The 20,777-nt window shown below is 36.7% G+C and overlaps 1 protein-coding gene across 1 annotated transcript; it reads left to right on the forward strand.

Annotated features, from left to right (window-relative positions):
- The first annotated feature begins 445 nt into the window (after positions 1 to 445).
- LOC143606423 (putative membrane-associated kinase regulator 6) lies at positions 446 to 1,867 on the forward strand. Its single transcript, XM_077082195.1, has 2 exons — positions 446 to 1,419; positions 1,707 to 1,867. Exons 1-2 carry the CDS (start codon positions 723 to 725, stop codon positions 1,715 to 1,717), a joined length of 708 nt encoding a protein of 235 aa, XP_076938310.1. The 5' UTR covers positions 446 to 722; the 3' UTR covers positions 1,718 to 1,867.
- Positions 1,868 to 20,777: the final 18,910 nt, after the last annotated feature.

Raw genomic sequence — 20,777 nt, forward strand, 5'->3', positions numbered from 1 at the left:
TTAGAATTGTCTGTTCTATTCTATGAATACCATTCTAGAATTTGTGATTTAGATTTATTAAAATTTGACAATTAGGGTTAATGGAAGGACGGCATAAAACAAAGTTATCAACATTCTTGAATTTGTGTGTTTTCTTGTTATATTTTGTTATGATATCGCATTGTATTATGTTTATAGCCTGATCCGACCTGACGGGACCAAAGGTTTTAATAGTCAGTTTTGAAAAATTTGAAAACCGAAAAAAGATGAGCCCATTAACGAAAATTTCTAGATCCGCCACTGGTTAGAAGAGCTACGTATTTTTTAATGAGTTATAGTTAAGACTCTTAAAATACATTTTGATGTAAAAAATGTTGAATCAAGACTACAAGTATACTTTTGGAATGATCACGAAGGGAATGATGTTATTTATTTTGTGATTTTGAGCTTTACCATATAATATCAAGACCCCTTTTTATTATTAAAGTGGCATGCAACATTACATCATGTGGGGTTCACATTCCTGTCTCATCTATGATCATTTTCGTCCCTTATTTTACTGATAATATATAATATTATATGTTATCTATGGAGTGAAGGACCACAATAATGATGTCCTTACATGCACATGTATGTTCAATATATCTATATATACATATACGTATACACACAACAAGGAATTTATTTTAATAAACATTTCCACTTGATCTCAACTCTTTCATACCCTATAGAAGTTGTCCTCCATGGAAACTTCGGAATCACTCTCAATTGAGAGCTTCTCATACAGTTGGTTAGTGAACCGAAAACCATCTTTCGAAAGCCCAAAAGGTTCCTTTAGAGCCTCTTTGGATGCATCTGATGAATCTAGCTTCATTGAAATGGACCCCAAACTTTCTGCCTCCAAAAGATTTCTTGTTTTTCATCAAGATTTCGACTTTGATCTGCCAACACTGCAGCCTTGTGTTCACGCGGATCAACTTATCTCTAATGGGATTCTGGTTCCCCTCTTTTTGAAGCCATTAGATATCGGAACTTATGATTTTGATTCCAATTCCAGTACACCGGACACGTCGGTGTGCTCAAACGCCCTTGCGAAGCCATGCTCCTATCGGAGTAGGCGCTCTTTATCTTTAACAAGGTATAAAAGATTGCCAAAAAGAGTTGTACAAAAGTATTTGCGGTTGATCAGATTGATTTGGCTCAAACTGAAAAGAGGACATGAGACCAGTGAAGTAAAGACAGCCGAGAATTGGGAATTTTCGAGCACCATGGACTTGTGTGGTTCAGATAACTGGTCAAGATCGTGGGTATTAGAGAGTGTGAAAAACTACACGTTGTCTCCTACGACAAGTGAAGCGTGTGCTGTGGATGATTGGCGAAGATCTTGTGATTCTGAGAGTTCAATCTATGAAGCAGTTCTTCACTGCAAGAAAACTATTGGTATGAATTCACTAATCTTCTTGTTTATTTTCTAAACAAAGGTGGTAAAATTGGTAAATTGGGTCATAAGTAAAAGACAGGTTTAGGTGGATATTAGTGTTTTTCTAGTATTGGTAAGCTAGGTAGGTGAATACTTTTGTCCAAACCTTTTTATAAATAGCAACTTGTCTCATCACAAAATAATATCATTTTAAACAATAACTTAACCAGCTATATCAAGTTTTATAATTTGCAAAACATGAATGCAAAAAATGAAGTATATTTACATGATGTTTGTTAATTTTCAGGCTGCAAATGAAGCGGCAACAAGGAGACAGAAGATGCCAAGATGGGTACATGATTTGTAGAAAATAATCTGATAATTGCTTCTTTTCTTAAAATGTTTCCCCAGAAAAAATACTACACGGTCTAGACTTTGGATTCGTAGTCCTTGCGTTCCAAAAGTCAGTAATAGAGTTCGGATTAAGATATTCAGAATACGTGTGTAAAAACATTATTTTGGATTATTAATTGAAAGGTTTTTTAAAGGGCTACTGATATTAGCCGGTTCTTTGGTTTTCAAAGAATCCAAGCTAGATTGCTTGGTGAAGTTAAGTATAAGAAAGTTCATCGTGTTACAGAAGGTTACTCTAGTGTACCAATGCATATAGTTAATTATATCTTTTATGTATATTATGTTTTGGAAACCACAAGAGTTGTTACCGGAAAACTCATAGGACCCATCAATACGTACTGTATCATCTACATTTAATTACAAACACAGACGGATATCTCCCTGACATAATACAACAATTTAATAAAATACCCATATTTGGACGAGGGGATCCGATAAGCAAAGATCTTCTTAGTTTCTTCTGAAACAGTGTTGTACCATTTTGAACTTGTCCTATTTGTATCATTCATTCATCTGTAACTGTTACTTTGTTATAATATTTGGTTACCTTCACAACTCCACCTCCTTCGTCTGTCACGCATGGTTTTAAGGCATATTAAATGCTCATTAAATATCTTTAAAACTTTAATAGTAAGATAAGATGATAAAGAAATGAACTTATACTAATTGTAGCGCGTTGTAAGATGTGCTAAAACGAGAAGTTTGGTGACTTACAAAATGGGTGGTGGTTTCATAAACCCTCTTTCTAGGAATCATACATCCTTGTGTGTATGCTAAAGTCATATTTTTGTTGATCAGCTCTTCATGTAAGTAATATAAAACATGATAAATATTAAACATATGAACCTGTTACAGCATGAAGAGTAGTAACCGCAGTAGGGTATGATGTAGTCGACATGCTTGTCATCTTGATCGAGTTCCCCTTTAGGATGTATAGTTAAGGATGGTTAGGGTTGTTGAGAGGAACCCGGTTTAGAAGAGAAAGGAGACACATGATTTACTTATGTGTGTGAGACTAGGTTATGATGTTAATTTATTCTCTCTATATATACACCCAAGGGGAAACCCTTTATTAGCTATTAAGAGTAATATGGCCCATCAACAATTACCAAGCTAATATATAATAAGGTATAATTAATTATTTTGATCTATTATTATTAAATGATAATGATGGTCATATAAATAAATATATAATATTCTTACATTCTCCCACTTGGCCGAGTAATCATTTATTATGAGTATTAGATAAGTCTGATCAGGAGTTAACACTCATTTTAGTTTTAAACTCAAACTGGAGCAGAGAAATACAATCATTAAATTGAACATCAGTTCAAGACCCCCATTAATCATACTGCAGTCCTTATTTAGAACCTAAGTAGTTATGATCAAAAATTTCAAGTAAGCCCTTCAGAACGTTTGATTTGTATATTTAATTCGTCTATATGTCATTATGCATGCAGAACATATTAAGAGACATACAAAATCAAAACTTATGAGGAAATTTAATAGTTAATCGTTCATAGTACGATATGCAGTTGTACGTGGTCATTAATAAACCCCTCATGATTATAAGCGCTTTCATAATACTTATGGGTAATAGACCTTTAGTTATAGAATCCTTAAGCATATCATGAATGTATTCGATATGAAAATTTAGATTCCTCAATTCGTTCATAAACGAATAATTAATTTCATATCAAAATTTAATGCAGCACCTATCAAACTGTTACTGTTTGAGAAAACATGGTAGCTGACGTTATCACAATTAGTCTTCAATATATAAGTTGTTTGGAGTTTAATAAAACTTATGAGTCCACTAATAAATATTCAACAACATTTATTGACAACAACGTTGTAATTAATCAACATATTATGTTGTTATGACTTATGTTGTTGTTATCAGTTCATTATGACTTCTCCATGAGATAGATTTATCTACCGACATAAGAATATATCCCGAAAATTACATTTACTTATCTCAGAATATGACAAAGTTTAGAGTAATATACCGGTTTGAATTCTCACTTCTTCTTTTAAATTATAGTCTTTCGTTTCTTTTAAAGATATTTTAATACTCTTTTAGATGTTTCACATTAATCTAGGCATATCTAGTGTGTTACAATTTTGAGTAATATCTGAACGAGTATAGACTTGAACATACATAAGGCTTCTACTTAATGAAGCACAAGGTAATAATCTCAATGATCCTATTATCCTCTAAATAGAGCAATATTGTTTGTTACATGTGTAAGGACTCATTTAAGATAAAACTTATAGAACAAAACTAATGTCTCTTTGGGTTTATCTCAGAATGTTATGATATCTATTATGTTAGGGATATCTTTGAGATATTTCATATCAAAGTGCGTGAACAATGATTTGACTTATGTAACATATACTTGTCAGAAGAATGTCATTTATATAAGGACAAGTTTGTTTTTAGTTGCTCCCACTCATCTTGAGGTAGTTACATTAATCCATTTGGTTTTTGATGAAAATAATTGTATAAATATTTCATCAAATTTTGATGTTTGCATTAACCATATATGGATTTTATTGACTTATAGACTAAATGTTCATTAACCTTCAGTTTATAACATTTAGGTTGTTTTATGAGCAAGTAGATATGTAAGTCAGTTATTAAGGAAAGTTGTTTTAATGTTCTTCTAACGTAGCTCTTTAACTATTATAAGCTACTTGAACAATAATGATCCTCAAAGAAATGTTTTATAATATAGGTTATAAGATTCTTTAATGATTTATTCCCTTTTGAATCTAACATTTAATAATCAATTATGCTTCTTAGTGTCTTAACGTTTTTGTTAGGATTTAGTTTAGTTATGAACACCTTTAGGTGATTCAACCAAATCTCAAAACGTTAGCGACTTATGGAGTCAATTATGATTGATGATAATGGTTTAATTATAAGGGGTATGATCATTAAACTTTCCAACATCCAATTCAACTTTAGTTAGGGAGGTTACATAAGCATCAAATTTAGTAGGTTTTAAAACCTAGATGGCCTCCTAAGTTGATTATTGGGTAATTTTAAAAGTCTCAGTTTTATGGATTAGCTCTTAGTTAGGTTGCTATCATTTTCAGGATTCTAAGTGTGTAAGATTTGGCGCAGCATGGTGTACAGAGGTGTAATTGGAGTAAAATTTAATATCTCTCTTCCCCCCTCCTCTTGTACTTCTAACAAGTCATTATAAAGACTTTTACTGCTCCCACTGACCTTAGAAACCTTTAGGAAATTAGCATACTTAGGGTCAGTATTTAAAGACCAATAGATTCTATCAGAGAAACAAGTTAATAATATAAGTTGTTATAGTTTCTCTTGGTGAGGATTAATTTAGTAAGAAATCTGAATTTGTCCACGTTTAAGCAACAATGAAACTTTTGTAAGAGTAGTAGTAAATTCTAAAGAGATAAGTTTTGATGTAATAGTGTTATGATGGAGCGGTGTCTTGTACAAGAGGTGTATTTGAGATACTATCAAGTTTTCACTCCCCCACCTCTTGAAAATCTTGTAAGTTATGATTGAGACATTTAAGGCTCCCACTGATCTTTAATATCTCTCTAGGAAAAATACAAGAGAAGTTTCAATGATGTACATGATGTGGGAATCTGTCATATATATGTTAGACTTGATTTGATTCCATTAACGTCCAGATGTCATAATAAACTTAAAGGACATATTTAGAAGAAATCGTATTAAGTATATATGAACGGATCTCTTTAAGACCGCAGACTATAGAATACTGATTAGATACAAGTAAATAGCATTTTAAATGATAAAAGAATTATGTCTGAATATTCGGTTTGAATAAATTTCACGAATGTCAGTGAAATATAACTTATGGTGGACCCATACTTATTCCTTAAGCCAAGTAATGTTTAGGGCATTTAACACATGCTTTAAAATCACTAAGAATGAGATTATATGAAAAATCACCCTCATCAACCATGTCATGATTTCTCATGAAATTTGGTTTTAATAGATGAATATTATAGGTCACATTTGTCTTTCGTTAAATTCTTATTTGCATTATAACAAAAGTTGTGAAAGTATACATTATCATCTAGTTCTATTTTATAAATGTTTCAATCTAGATATTGATAACAAATAATATAAGAGTTTAAGGTAAGAGTGACTTTATGTTGGCTATGCAAACCTTATAACTGTCATAATGTAACTTAAGTATTGATACTAAATTCTGATTAATTTTCATAATATTTAAGGTATCATAAAGTGTAATTAAAAGACAGTTTATTATGGTTCTAATAACCTTAACATTTAAATTTGTCACTAACACTCATGTTAGTTATTTGTTGATTTCGGGTAAACATATAGAACTAGACTCAACAAATCATGTGTTAATGGGAATATTAGGATTAGCAGAGTTATATATCATTATTATACAACTACCAATTTTAGCGAGTTGTTCTTTTGAATTATGGATAGTCTTGTAATGTCTATGCCTAATCTAATGGCATATTTTTGCAATAGGACTTCTCCTTAAGAAACCTAAAGCTGGAAGTAATACTTGTATGTTGTCTATGAACCTTAGAATTATCCTCTTTTAGGTTTTAGTGGTAGTGAGTTGAATAACATCTTATTTCTAGCACCAGACATTTCTTTTCGTGTACATATGTTGCTGATCAACACACTCATTTTCCTTTGTTACTTATGAGTGTTATAGTTGATTCGTAAGGCACCAAATTGTACAGCTGAAAATTTTAGTATGTAAAATGTATTTATTTCCATGTTTAAGCCCTTAATTTTATGGGTCATGGTATTTTACATTATGATGTATTTGGTAATGCCATTTAACCTTATAGTTAGAATTTTCAAGAAAGAATGCATGCATCTTATGAGTTATTTTGATTACTCTTAGGAAAAACTAAATCAAGAATAACTCTAATGATAGCATTTATTTAAATAAATTATTGAATATAATTATTATAAGAGACATTATGATTGACGCATCCCATTTGTTATGCTCTAGATTTTAATATAATGATTTTTATTAGAAAGAGCAGTAGGATAGCCATATTATGTCTTACCGAATAATTAAAATTGAGAAGAGCTAAATGTTATTAAAACTCTTTATGAGAAAAAATTCAATTGTATATTAAGATTAGAGTGGATGATTTGGATGAGATCGTTATTTATGGAAGAAAATATAGTGAGTAATATTATGAGATATTAAAATAATATAGATTAAAGTTTATGATCATTAGATTAATGAATGATCATTAATATGAGGATCACTATATTTTATTGAAGATGTGATATGTCTATTATTAACATCAAACTAATAGACTATAATTAATAGTTCTACTTAAACAAAAAATAAATTACCTTTGGGCAGAATTAAAATTTATTTAAGTATATATGCAAAACAATTGTAACACATCACCTTTGGGCAGAAGTGAGACAATTATTTTAATTATGCACGGGCTAGTTTTGCTAAATAAAAAATGTAACAAATCACCTTTAGACAGAAGTGAGACATTTGTATCATGTTAGGCAAAACTAACAAAAGCTTTTCAGTTATACTTGAATGATAGGTAAATGTAAGTCATCACCTTTGGGCAGAAGTGTTACATCAAAAGTTCATTCAAGTTAAGCCTTTATGTTTTGTAAAATTTTATAATATTTAAGGTTTACAAAACATTTAATTAGTTAATAGCGGAAAATGAAAGAGTAAGGATTTTTAAGTTTCCGGTAGGACCTTATTTTGCGGAATTAGTTCTCGGAAATTTTGGGTTCCCGAGAATTGCCAGTTTCCGGCTTTTAGTGGGTTTTTCAGTATTTGGGTGTTTACATGATTTTATGGAAAATGTTGATTCAGGTATCAGTGAGTTTTCGGGTTATTACCCCAAACCATTTTAGAAACTCATAAACTCTTAGAACACATAAGCTATTTTAAGCCCATAAAACATGATTTTTAAATAGCCCGTGAACCCGTAAACTGGTTAAAGCCCTTAACCCATGATCTTTATTAACTAAATTAATAATGATAAGATTTGATTCAAATCTTTTTAATGATTAACAATTATATTTGTTTCTTATTTTAAGGGGATTAAAATCTTTTAAGAAAATATTAAAACTTCTAAGTTATCCAAGATTTGAAAAAATATTTCCCTAAATAATCATTAACAAATTTTAATCAAGATTTTGAACCAACATATGTATAATTTTCGATAATAATGATGAACACGAAGAACATCATCGAAAATTTTAACAATTAAACATAAAAAAACTTGGAATCGAAATCTTTAAACATGAAATTAACAGATTTCAAAAATATTAGAGTTTACTAAATATGAATTTTTGCGATATTAAACAGTTTCATGTATTGTTTTCGTAATAGAACATGAAATAAAAAAAAGAAGCCTAAAAAATTAGGGTTTATCAAGTTTTAGTCCATGTCTTCTGATTCAGTTCCAGATTTACGGAAAACTTGAAGAACTGATTAATCAACATCACTCTGATGCAACATGTTGATCAGTTCTTCATGTAAGTAATATAAAACATGATAAATATTAAACCTATGAACCTATTACAGCATGAAGAGTAGTAACCGCAGTAGGGTATGATGTAATCGACATGCTTGTCATCTTGATCGAGTCCCCCTTTAGGATGTATAGTTAAGGATGGTTAGGGTTGTTGAGAGGAACCCGGTTTAGAAGAGAGAGGAGACACATGATTTACTTATGTGTGTGAGACTAGGTTATGATGTTAATTTATTCTCTCTATATATACACTCAAGTGGAAACCCTTTATTAGCTATTAAGAGTAATATGGCCCATCAACAATTACCAAGCTAATATGTAATAATGTATAATTAATTATTTTGATCTATTATTATATAAATGATAATGATGGCCATATAAATAAATATATAAAATATATTTATTCTTACAATTTTCTCTGTCTATTTTTTTAGGGTATAACCCCTACTAAATGACTTGTTGAATGGTTCTTAAATAAATTCAAAATTTTGGAATTTAACAAGCCAAAAACTAATAACACAAACATGGCAAATCAACTAGATTACAAGTGAATTCTAGACGTATGACTTGAAAAAGTAAGATCTCTAATCTATTGTTAGGAAAAGGCACCTAGGTAAATTCTCAAGCCACCTGCAACACGGCCATAGTTGTAAGGCCCCGTTACCGGTAGCCCTACTTTCCTGTTGGATTTACTCATAAACGCAGTTCTAAATATCAGAGTTAATTAAAACATTCGCGGAATATAAAAGCTTTCATAAAACATTTCATAACAAAACACATCTTGTCTTAAAACGTCATCTTGTCTTTCAAAATAAACAAAACATTAAACTTAAACGTCTTGAGTCTTCCGATGCCAGCCTCTTATTCAATGCCACGTGTCTCTTCAAGCGAGCTGCCTCATCCTACTCACCTGCGTGCATACTAAAAGTCAGCTACGCTGAGTGAGTTCTAGTTAATCATACATTATACAATACACATAAACTTATATTCTTTCATTTATACTTTCATACTTTCTTTTGTATTAACTTACTTTCATATCTTACGTTATAAAGAGCATTACGCCCTACATTCCTCGAGTATTATTAGGGCTCGGTACCCTCCTTCCTCGAGTATTATTAGGGCTCGGTACCCTCCTTCCTCGAGTATTATTAGGGCTCGATACCCTCTTTCCTCGAGTATTATTAGGGCTCGGTACCCTCTTTCCTCGAGTATTATTAGGGCTCGGTACCCTCTTTCCTCGAATATTAGTAGGGTTCGGTTCCCTAGTTCTCGAATATTAGTAGGGTTCGATTCCCTCTTCGTTACCATACAACCATACATCGTAACTCGAGCATTATTAGGGCTCGGTACCCTTTTCGTAACCATACAACTATACAGCCATCATTTCCTTCTTTTATTAACTTTATCACGTTCATACATATAAGCATACATATCATACTTACCTCATACATAGCGTTACAACCCGACAGTAAGTGCAATATCCGAAGATCATTCACGTACCATCAAGCAATCATTCATACATTTCACATTATTCACATAAGAGATACACTTATCTCTTAGGATAAGCGTATTAACAAACATATTGAGTATGCACACAGCCCCGAAAACATAACACATAAATGGGGCTAGAAACTCACCTGAATCCTGTTACGCTCTCCGTTAATCGTTATTCCCTTCTTGAGCTGTGCACGGCTAACTGTATAATATTTACATGTATCAATTAACTACTATTACTCATGTTGTATATCTCTCTTTATATAACCCACAACGAACGGGGGTCCGGGGGCAGCGCCCCTGGCAGCGGGGTCTAGGGGCGGCAGCCCCTAGCAGGGTCCAAGGGGCAGAGCCCCTGGCTGGATTCCATTAACTGTCTTAACACATTTTTCATTATCATTTTGAATCATTGAATAATATGTTACTTAAAAGTTCAAGAGATGAATTGTAATTAATTCATTCTTTTTCTAAGTCCAGGGACTGTTCTGTCATTTTATTAAACTTTCTAGTTCGTTATTCAGTCTTTAACGAATTGACTTATATTAGCGAACTGGTCATTTGTAACGAACTGAACCCTCTAACGAACTGGACCTCTGACGAATCCGTCCTTGTACGAACCAGTCCACATAGCGAATCAGTTCAAGTAACGAATTGGACCTTCTAATTCGTTATCTCCTTTAACGAATGGCTATAACGAATTGGGGGGGGGGGGGTTAATTCGTTATCTTTTCCTTAATGAATCAGGACACGAACTAAGGCTAGTTCGTTATCTTTCCTCAGCGAATCTACTTAACGAATCAGGACACGAACTAAGGCTAGTTCGTTATCTCTCCTCAGCGAATCTACTTAACGAATCACCCTTAATTCGCTAAATTCCCGTTAGCGAACTAGGGTTAGGTCAGGGAATGTCAGAACATTCCCTGACATACCCTTAACCTCGTATTACTTTTCCGGCGCCGTCATTGCCGGAAAGCCGCCGGAAAAACGCGAACTCACCTGAAAAACGATTCTTAACTCGTTTTTCACCGTTTTTCGCCTCGTTTGATCCAGATCTGAGCTAGGGTGATCCCTAAGCTCATCATAGGTTCGGTTTATACCCGATTCCACCCGGATCTCGTGATTTAAACGGTTTAACGGTGTCGGCTCGTTGTTTCGCAACTTTATCTAACGGGTTAAGCTCATACAATATTAAACTATCGTTACCTCGGATCGGTGCTCGGTTTCCTTCTTGATTTTGGATAGAGAAAAGGAAGAACTAGAGAGAAATCTTAAGTGTGTGTTTTGGGTGGTGTATGGAATATGTGTGAATTAGGATTAAATGGATATTAAGGGTTTATTTATTTGTGGATCATGGGCTTAAGCCCATGGTCTTTCCTTCTTTCTTTCCTAACCCAAGTCCATAACCCATATTCATTTACCCAGCACTGGCCCAACTCGTATTCTATTTATCTAAACCGATAACGACCCACTATGAAATAACGAAATTTATTTTTATTATAATAATTAAAAGTAGGATGTTACAAGTCTTCCCTCCTTAAAGAGGTTTCGTCCCCGAAACCTAACTATTACATAAACAAATTTGGGTAAAACTTGCGCATCTCATCCTCCGCTTCCCAAGTTGCATCTGAACCCTTACGATGCTTCCATATCACCTTCACTAAAGGTATAACCTTGTGACGAAGCTGCTTCTCCTTGCGGTCAACTATCTCGATCGGTTGCTCAATGTAGTTCAACTGTTCATCAAACTCAATGTCCATTAATGGCACGTGGGACGTGTTATCAGCTAGACATTTTCTCAGATGAGAAACATGGAAGGTTGAATGAATTCTTCTAACTCTTCTGGCTAGTCTAGTTTATAAGCCACTTCACCCACACGATCTACAATCTTAAACGGTCCAATGTACCTTGGACTCAACTTCCCTCTTTTCCTAAAACGGATAATCCCTTTCCAAGGCGAGACCTTAAGCATCACATTGTCGCCAACATTAAACTCAATTGGTCGTCGCCGATTATCCGCATACGACTTCTGTCTGTCTTGAGCGGCTTTCATTCTTGCTTTGATCCGATCGAACCTTGAAGACGTTTCTTGAACCACTTCTAGGCTTCCCATTTCTTTCTGACCAATCTCACCCCAACACACCGGGGTTCTACATCGTCTACCGTAAAGCATCTCAAACGGTGGCATACCAATACTTGAATGGTAACTGTTGTTATAGGAGAACTCTGCCAGGTGCAGATGATCATCCCAATTCCCACCAAAATCTAAAACACAAGCACGCAGCATATCCTCAAGAGTTTGGATCGTTCTTTCAGACTGTCCATCGGTTTGAGGATGATACGACTGATGTTCAACCTCGTCCCCATAGCTTCATGGAATTTCTTCCAGAACCTCGAAGTAAACCATGTATCTCTATCAGACACGATCGATAACGGTACTCCATGCTTGGTTACAACTTCTTTAATGAACAAGCTTGCTAACGTTTCTGACGAGATGGCCTCTCGTATAGGCAGAAAGTGAGCACTCTTGGTCAAACGGTCCACTATCACCCAGATGGTATCATGATGCTTAGCTGTACGAGGTAGCTTAGTTATGAAATCCATGGTGATGTTTTCCCATTTCCATCAGGTATCTCTAGAGGTTGCATCTTCCCATAAGGCTTTTGATGTTCGGCTTTGACTTGTAAGCAAGTTAAGCACTTACTAACATAATTCACTACATCATTCTTCATTCCAGGCCACCAGTAGTCTCTTTTCAAATCTTGATACATCTTTGTAGCTCCAATATGGATTGAGTACCTTGACTTATGAGCTTCATCTAAGATTCGACTTCTAAGATCACCATGGCGTGGGATCCACATACGGTCGAACTTAGTCTTAACTCCATGAGTGTTTTCCATCAACTCATCTTGCTGGCCATAAATCCTTTCTTTCTTTACTAACCCTTCATCTACTAACACCTCTGACTGCACCTTGACGATTTCTTCAAAAAGGCTTGGGTTCATGATCAACTTGTATGACTTCACTGTTGCAAGGACTTCCTCATTCTTACGACTTAACGCGTCAGCGACTACATTAGCTTTACCGGGATAGTACTTAATGTCGCAGTCATAATCCTTAATTAACTCCAACCATCTTCTCTACCTCATGTTCAATTCTTTCTGCTCGAAGAAGTACTTTAAACTCCTATGATCTGTATAGATAGTACACTTAGTACCATATAGATAATGTCTCCATATCTTAAGAGCGTGCACTACAGCTGCTAGTTCTAAATCATGCGTCGGATAAGTACTCTCATGGACTTTCAACTGTCTGGACGCATATGCTATAACCTTCCCTCGTTGCATCAAAACGCAACCCAGCCCTTGATGCGAGGCATCAGCATAAACAACTAAATCCTCGTCACCATCGGGTAGAGCAAGGATTGGAGCTTGCGTGAGTCTCTTCTTTAATTCCTCAAAGGCTTCTTCTTGAAACTTTCCCCAACTGAATACTATCGATTTTCGGGTCATACCGGTCAGCGGTGCGGCTATCCTGGAGAAACCTTCGATGAATCTCCAATAGTAGCCAGCTAACCCTAGGAAGCTTCGTATATTAGTCGGATTCTGTGGAGTCTTCCAATTCGTTATCGCTTCAATCTTAGCTGGGTCCACGGTAATCCCTTCCGGATTAATCACGTGACCTAGAAATTGCACTTCTCTTAACCAGAACGCGCACTTCGAGAACTTAGCATACAACTTCTCTTTCTTCAGAGTCTCCAATACCTCTTTCAGATGCTCAACATGGTCAGACTAGCTCTTTGAATAAATCAATATATCATCAATGAAGACGATAACCGACTTATCCAACATTGGCCGACAAACCCTATTCATCATGTCCATAAATGCTGCGGGAGCATTCGTTAGACCGAATGACATTACGAGGAACTCGTAGTGTCCATACCGCGTTCGGAACGCTGTTTTAGGGATGCCTGCCTCTTTCACCTTAAGTTGATGATAGCCTGATCTGAGATCTATCCGTGAGAACCAACTTGAACCTTGCAGTTGGTCAAACAGATCATCAATCCTTGGCAAAGGATATCTATTCTTCACCGTAAGCTTATTCAACTCACGATAGTCTATGCACATTCTCATACTTCCATCTTTTTTCTTCACGAACAACACTGGTGCGCCCCACGGGGAAACACTTGGTCTTATGAAACCTTTGTCGAGGAGTTCTTGCAGTTGGAACATCAATTCTTTCATTTCGAACGGTGCTAGACGGTAAGGTGCTTTCGCGACAGGTTGGGCTCCTGGTACTAAATCTATCTGAAATTCTATCACTCGCTCTGGTGGCAACCCCGGAAGATCCTCAGGGAACACTTCTGGGTAGTCACACACAATAGGAACATCATTCATTTCTTTCGTCTCGGCTGTAGCGTTGACGACATACGCCAGGTAGGCACAACACCCTCGCCTTAGCAAACCCTCGGCTTTTATCATCGAAATGACATTAAGCCCAGAACTTTCCTTATCACCATAAACCGTCACCGCACTACCATCCAAGGACTTTAACCTTATTATCCTACTCTTACATACTATCTGAGCCTCAAACTTAGACAACCAATCCATCCCCAAAACCACATCGAACCCTCCCAAGGTCATAACGTACAAGGTAACAGGGAACTCATGTCCCTCTAGTTCTATCTTAGCGTTCTTAACCATTTTTATTATTTCAACCGAAGTGTCGCTAGCGGTTTCTACTATAAGAGTTTCAGACACTCGGAAACATTTCATTTTAGCTAGTTTACTAAATGGTGCGGCTACGAAACTTTTGTTTGCGCCCGAATCAAATAATACAGAAGCGGAAACACCGTTCACTAGAAACGTACCTGTGACGACATCCGGAATCCGCTTGGCTTGTTCTTGGGTCAGCATGTAGGCTCTAGTTCTTGGCCTAGCTTGATCGACATCCTTCCTTCCACTACCCCCAGCTTCGCCCTCGGTGCATTCTCTAGCAAAGTGACCTGTCTTACCACACTTGTAGCATGCAGGCTTAGAACTGCACTCATGAGCATAATGACCTGCCTTCCCACACTTGTAGCAAACATTCGACCCAACTCTACACTCTCCAGCATGCATCTTTCCACACTTATGACATGTATCCGAACCCTTTCCCCACCTACACTCACCACTGTGTGCCTTGCCACAAGTCTTGCACGATCTGTTCTCCCAAACTCTCGGCTGCTTGTTCTTGGGGTTCCACATCTGGGTACCGGGTCGCTTAGCAGGAGCGACCCATTTCTTCTCTTTCTTCTCGTCTACCACCACCACATCATCTGCAGCCAGGTTTGCATAGACCATCTCTGCGAGTTCGACTGCAGAATCGAAAGTAGCAGTTTTACTTGTCCTGACTAACATGCGGACTCTCTGTGGTAATCCCCTCACGTAACACTTGATTCTCTTAGCCTCAGTGTTGACCATATCGGGCACCAACCTAGACATTCGGTTGAACTCAGTAGTGTACTCACGATGTGTCATCGTCCCAGCTTTCAAGTTCAGGAACTTCATCTCCGCCCTTTCAACTTCTGCATCAGCACAGAACCTCTTCATCATTAATTCCTTCAGATCCTCCCACTTCATGACCTTGATTTCCTCTCGACTCCTTCTTTGCTCAATCGATTCCCACCATCACATCGCCTCATCTTCAAACGATTGGGGGGCATAACCGACAGCTTGATCGGGACGGCACTCTCTAATGCGGATAATTTTATCCATGGCGGTTATCCATTGAAGAGTAGCGATTGCGTCTCCCAACCCAGTCAACTTCGGTGGGTCGCATCCCTTGAAGGACTTATAGTTGCACCCACCTCGGCTTCTCTTCCTGTCACCAGCTTTCCCAGACTTAACCACACTCGAGGCCTCCCTCTCTTCTTCCTCATCTCTCCTACCCTCACCTCCTTCCCCTACAGCAGTTCTTTCACGGCTCCCAGCAGACCCTCCCGGAGTAATATTCTTCACAGTAGTGGCTACAGCTTGAACAACAGCTGCTTGAATTGCGGGATCCAGTTGAACCCCTTCGTTGTTGACCGGACCTCCTCTAGCTGCACTCCCCTCATCTCCGGTGTTGGAAGCTGTCTCAACCGAAGGTTGCTGGACACGACGAGGCCTGCCGCGTCGTCCAGTGCGACCTCCAGCTCCAGCTATGTCTCCAGCTCCAGCCATCGTATTCTAAAAGGGAAAACACAAACATCATCACTCAAGGAACTATTTAGTACAAGGATAGTAAGGCTAACAGGTAATATCAGTGGCCAGCTGTGATTAGCTGATCACGTTACTTTCCGTGTCCTATACACTCCCCTTTATGAGTCTATTTGTGCTGGTTCTACTTAAACAGTTAGTCAATCAAGATGATCAATTAATCCTATCCCTATCATTCACATATTCTTTTCTTTCTCATTAACATATATCATTTAATCATACACTTTACCTTTACTGATCTTGCTTGAGCGACACATGACATTCTTGAACTGGCATCTTCTTTCTTTTCTTACTTAAATCCCATTCTCTATTCGAGTCTAAGCATGTAGGATGCTTAAATCTCTCGAACTTTGCTCTGATACCAACTTGTAAGTCCCCGTTACCGGTAGCCTTACTTTCCTGTTGGATTTACTCATAAACGCAGTTCTAAATATCAGAGTTAATTAAAACATTCGCGGAATATAAAAGCTTTCATAAAACATTTCATAACAAAACACATCTTGTCTTAAAACGTCATCTTGTCTTTCAAAATAAACAAAACATTAAACTTAAACGTCTTGAGTCTTCCGATGCCAGCCTATTATTCAATGCCACGTGTCTCCTCAAGCGAGCTGCCTCATCCTACTCACCTGCGTGCATACTAAAAGTCAGCTACGCTTTCATAACAAAACACATCTTGTCTTAAAACGTCATCTTGTCTTTCAAAATAAACAAAACATTAAACTTAAACGTCTTGAGTCTTCCGATGCTAGCCTATAATTCAATGCCACGTGTCTCCTCAAGCGAGCTGCCTCATCCTACTCACCTGCGTGCATAATAAAAGTCAGCTACGCTGAGTGAGTTCTAGTTAATCATACATTATACAATACACATAAACTTATATTCTTTCATTTATACTTTCATACTTTCATACTTTCTTTTGTATTAACTTACTTTCATATCTTACGTTATAAAGAGCATTACGCCCTACATTCCTCGAGTATTATTAGGGCTCGGTACCCTCCTTCCTCGAGTATTATTAGGGCTCGGTACCCTCCTTCCTCGAGTATTATTAGGGCTCGGTACCCTCCTTCCTCGAGTATTATTAGGGCTCGGTACCCTCTTTCCTCGAGTATTATTAGGGCTCGGTACCATCTTTCCTCGAGTATTATTAGGGCTCGGTACCCTCTTTCCTCGAATATTAGTAGGGTTCGGTTCCCTAGTTCTCGAATATTAGTAGGGTTCGATTCCCTCTTTGTTACCATACAACCATACATCATAACTCGAGCATTATTAGGGCTCGGTACCCTTTTCGTAACCATACAACCATACAGCCATCATTTCCTTCTTTTATTAACTTTATCACGTTCATACATATAAGCATACATATCATACTTACCTCATACATAGCGTTACAACCCGACAGTACGTGCAATATCCGAAGATCGTTCACGTACCATCAAGCAATTATTCATACATTTCACATTATTAACATAAGACATACACTTATCTGTTAGGATAAGCGTATTAACAAACATATTGAGTATGCACACAGCCCCGAAAACATAACACATAAATGGGGCTAGAAACTCACCTGAATCCTGTTACGCTCTCCGTTAATCGTTATTCCCTTCTTGAGCTGTGCACGGCTAACTGTATAATATTTACATGTATCAATTAACTACTATTACTCATGTTGTATATCTATCTTTATATAACCCACAACGAACGGGGGTCCGGGGGCAGCGCCCCTGGCAGCGGGGTCTAGGGGCGGCAGCCCCTAGCAGGGTCCAAGGGGCAGAGCCCCTGGCTGGATTCCATTAACTGTCTTAACACATTTTTCATTAGCATTTTAAATCATTGAATAATATGTTACTTAAAAGTTCAAGGGATGAATTGTAATTAATTCATTCTTTTTCTAAGTCCAGGGACTGTTCTGTCATTTTATTAAACTTTCTAGTTCGTTATTCAGTCTTTAACGAATTGACTTATCTTAGCGAACTGGTCATTTGTAACGAACTGAACCCTCTAACGAACTGGACCTCTGACGAATCCGTCCTTGTACGAACCAGTCCACATAGCGAATCAGTTAAAGTAACGAATTGGACCTTCTAATTCGTTATCTCCTTTAACGAATGGCTATAACGAATGGGGGGGGGGGTTAATTCGTTATCTTTTCCTTAACGAATCAGGACACGAACTAAGGCTAGTTCGTTATCTTTCCTCAGCGAATCTACTTAACGAATCAGGACACGAACTAAGGCTAGTTCGTTATCTCTCCTCAGCGAATCTACTTAACGAATCACCCTTAATTCGCTAAATTCCCGTTAGCGAACTAGGGTTAGGTCAGGGAATGTCAGAACATTCCCTGACATACCCTTAACCTCGTATTACTTTTCCGGCGCCGTCATTGCCGGAAAGCCGTCGGAAAAACGCGAACTCACCGGAAAAACGATTCTTAACTCGTTTTTCACCGTTTTTCGCCTCGTTCGATCCAGATCTGAGCTAGGGTGATCCCTAAGCTCATCATAGGTTCGGTTTATACCCGATTCCACCCGAATCTCGTGATTTAAACGGTTTAACGGTGTCGGCTCGTTGTTTCGCAACTTTATCTAACGGGTTAAGCTCATACAATATTAAACTATCGTTACCTCGGATCGGTGCTCGGTTTCCTTCTTGATTTCGGATAGAGATAAGGAAGAACTAGAGAGAAATCTTATGTGTGTGTTTTGGGTGGTGTATGGAATATGTGTGAATGAGAATTAAATGGATATTAAGGGTTTATATATTTATGGATCATGGGCTTAAGCCCATGGTCTTTCCTTCTTTCTTTCCTAACCCAAGTTTATAACCCATATTCATTTACCCAGCACTGGCCCAACTCGTATTCTATTTATCTAAACCGATAACGACCCACTATGAAATAACGAAATTTATTTTTATTATAATAACTGAATGTAGGATGTTACAATAGTCCTCCTAGTTTCTCACTTCTCACTCAAAAGGCTCTGTCCTTGCAGTGCTAATAGACCCACTCCACCTCGAGCTACGAAAATCTTTAAAATAGACTAAGCCTTATTTCTTTTGGGGCTCCATTATCATCGAACATATCCATTATATACTTGGCCAACAATCTAGGAATCAGAAATTTGAAAAACAAAGTAAGGTACTAAAGCTTATTATCAATCAAGGAAACTGAAAAAAATCCGTATTAATTGATAACAGAATAAATTCCACCACGGATCATGAAAATTTTTAACACACCGGTCAGTCATTGTTAGTCGTTATGTGACCCTTCAGAACTAAACCAAATTAGTGTTGGAACTGGAGTATTGTTTTACCAGAAAGTTACCACCGTCGACATATCACATTCACCAAAGGATCATGGACAAGCTGTTGGCGGGAAAATAGGTGTGCCTTACAGGCATATATATATGATGACCCCAAGTTTCCTGAGCGATAGCTGATCGTCGTGTCAACAGCGACTTGTTTGGTCATCCTCGAAGGATTGCCCATCTGAAATCGGCAGTTTTAATTGTTTATTAAAAATAGTATTAAAAGCTAAATAGTTTATTTCCAATTGTAAGGCTTTAAAAAATCTAAACATATTTGTTTCGGATTAATGAAAATATGAATTAAAAGTTTCGTTTCCATCTAATTTCTTCTCTGGCTTCTTTCTTTTTTGCTTTGGCCAACAACAATTGTTGGAACCACGTACAGCATATCCTTTCCCTAAAGGTTCAAGGAATAGGTGTGATATCCATAGGATTTAACAACTTAACAAGATGATACATGTGTGAACATTGATTATCGCATCATGTATTCATGTGTGAGCATTCTCGGTTAATTTTGTGATCTTCTCAATTAATATATCATGTATCGGTACCAGACAAGTAGTAATATTGGGAACAAACTTTCATGGCGTACAATTATGTCTACGTTATATTTGTGAGCCTTGCATTTAATCTTTCTCCTATATAAACTAAGCTTTCTAATAATTAAGTGTTCAAATGCATTAGTGATCAAGTAATTAGGTGATTTTTGTAATATTTCTAGGAAACTAAAAATTAGATCTCGTAGAGATACATCCGCCGACATCGGACGAGACTAACTAAAATCGCTTCACATGTACGTAATAATGTAATCATTAGGTCAGATTATATGAGTCCACTGATTTTTTCCTCATGGTCCAAGCTAGTCATGTCCTAATATCTATCATGAGGTTGTTATACCCTATACCTAGTCACATTAGGTCATCACCGGCCATTTTATCCTACACCTAGTCACACTAATTCACTTCATTTTCTTCTTCTGGATTCATGTTGAATGACGTATTATCTTCGTTGGTGATGTTTCGTCAATCATAGTCGGATTTGTTGCATTGAAAGATCGACCTTGTAATAGTATCTCAACACTTCAGCTATGTGTTTTGTCTAGTGGCGGATCCAGTATATTTTCTCACAGGGGTCGAAAATTTTTTGGGTCAATACTCATTTATATATATAAAAAAATTCCGTTTCTAGTTCGGCTGTACGGGTCGTTAAATCGGTATATAACATTTTGGTCCAGTTCAGTCATTCCGGTCGGGTCATATCATATAGAAAATATATAAAATATAATTCCTACTTAGATAAACGTATAATATAAAAGTTATATTTTTCTATTTGATATACAGCCACTTGACCGATTTTAAGTTGTTAACTCTAAAAAAAAAAGGGTTGGAGGAGGGAACC

Source organism: Bidens hawaiensis, unplaced genomic scaffold (assembly GCF_021521415.1).
Source record: "Bidens hawaiensis isolate Kalapana, Puna unplaced genomic scaffold, B.hawaiensis_p1.1 tig00074762_1, whole genome shotgun sequence".
Lineage (NCBI taxonomy): Eukaryota > Viridiplantae > Streptophyta > Magnoliopsida > Asterales > Asteraceae > Bidens > Bidens hawaiensis.

Bases quoted from the DNA above. Each gene is read 5' to 3' on its own strand.
- LOC143606423 (XM_077082195.1), top strand. From the start codon at position 723: ATGGAAACTTCGGAATCACTCTCAATTGAGAGCTTCTCATACAGTTGG.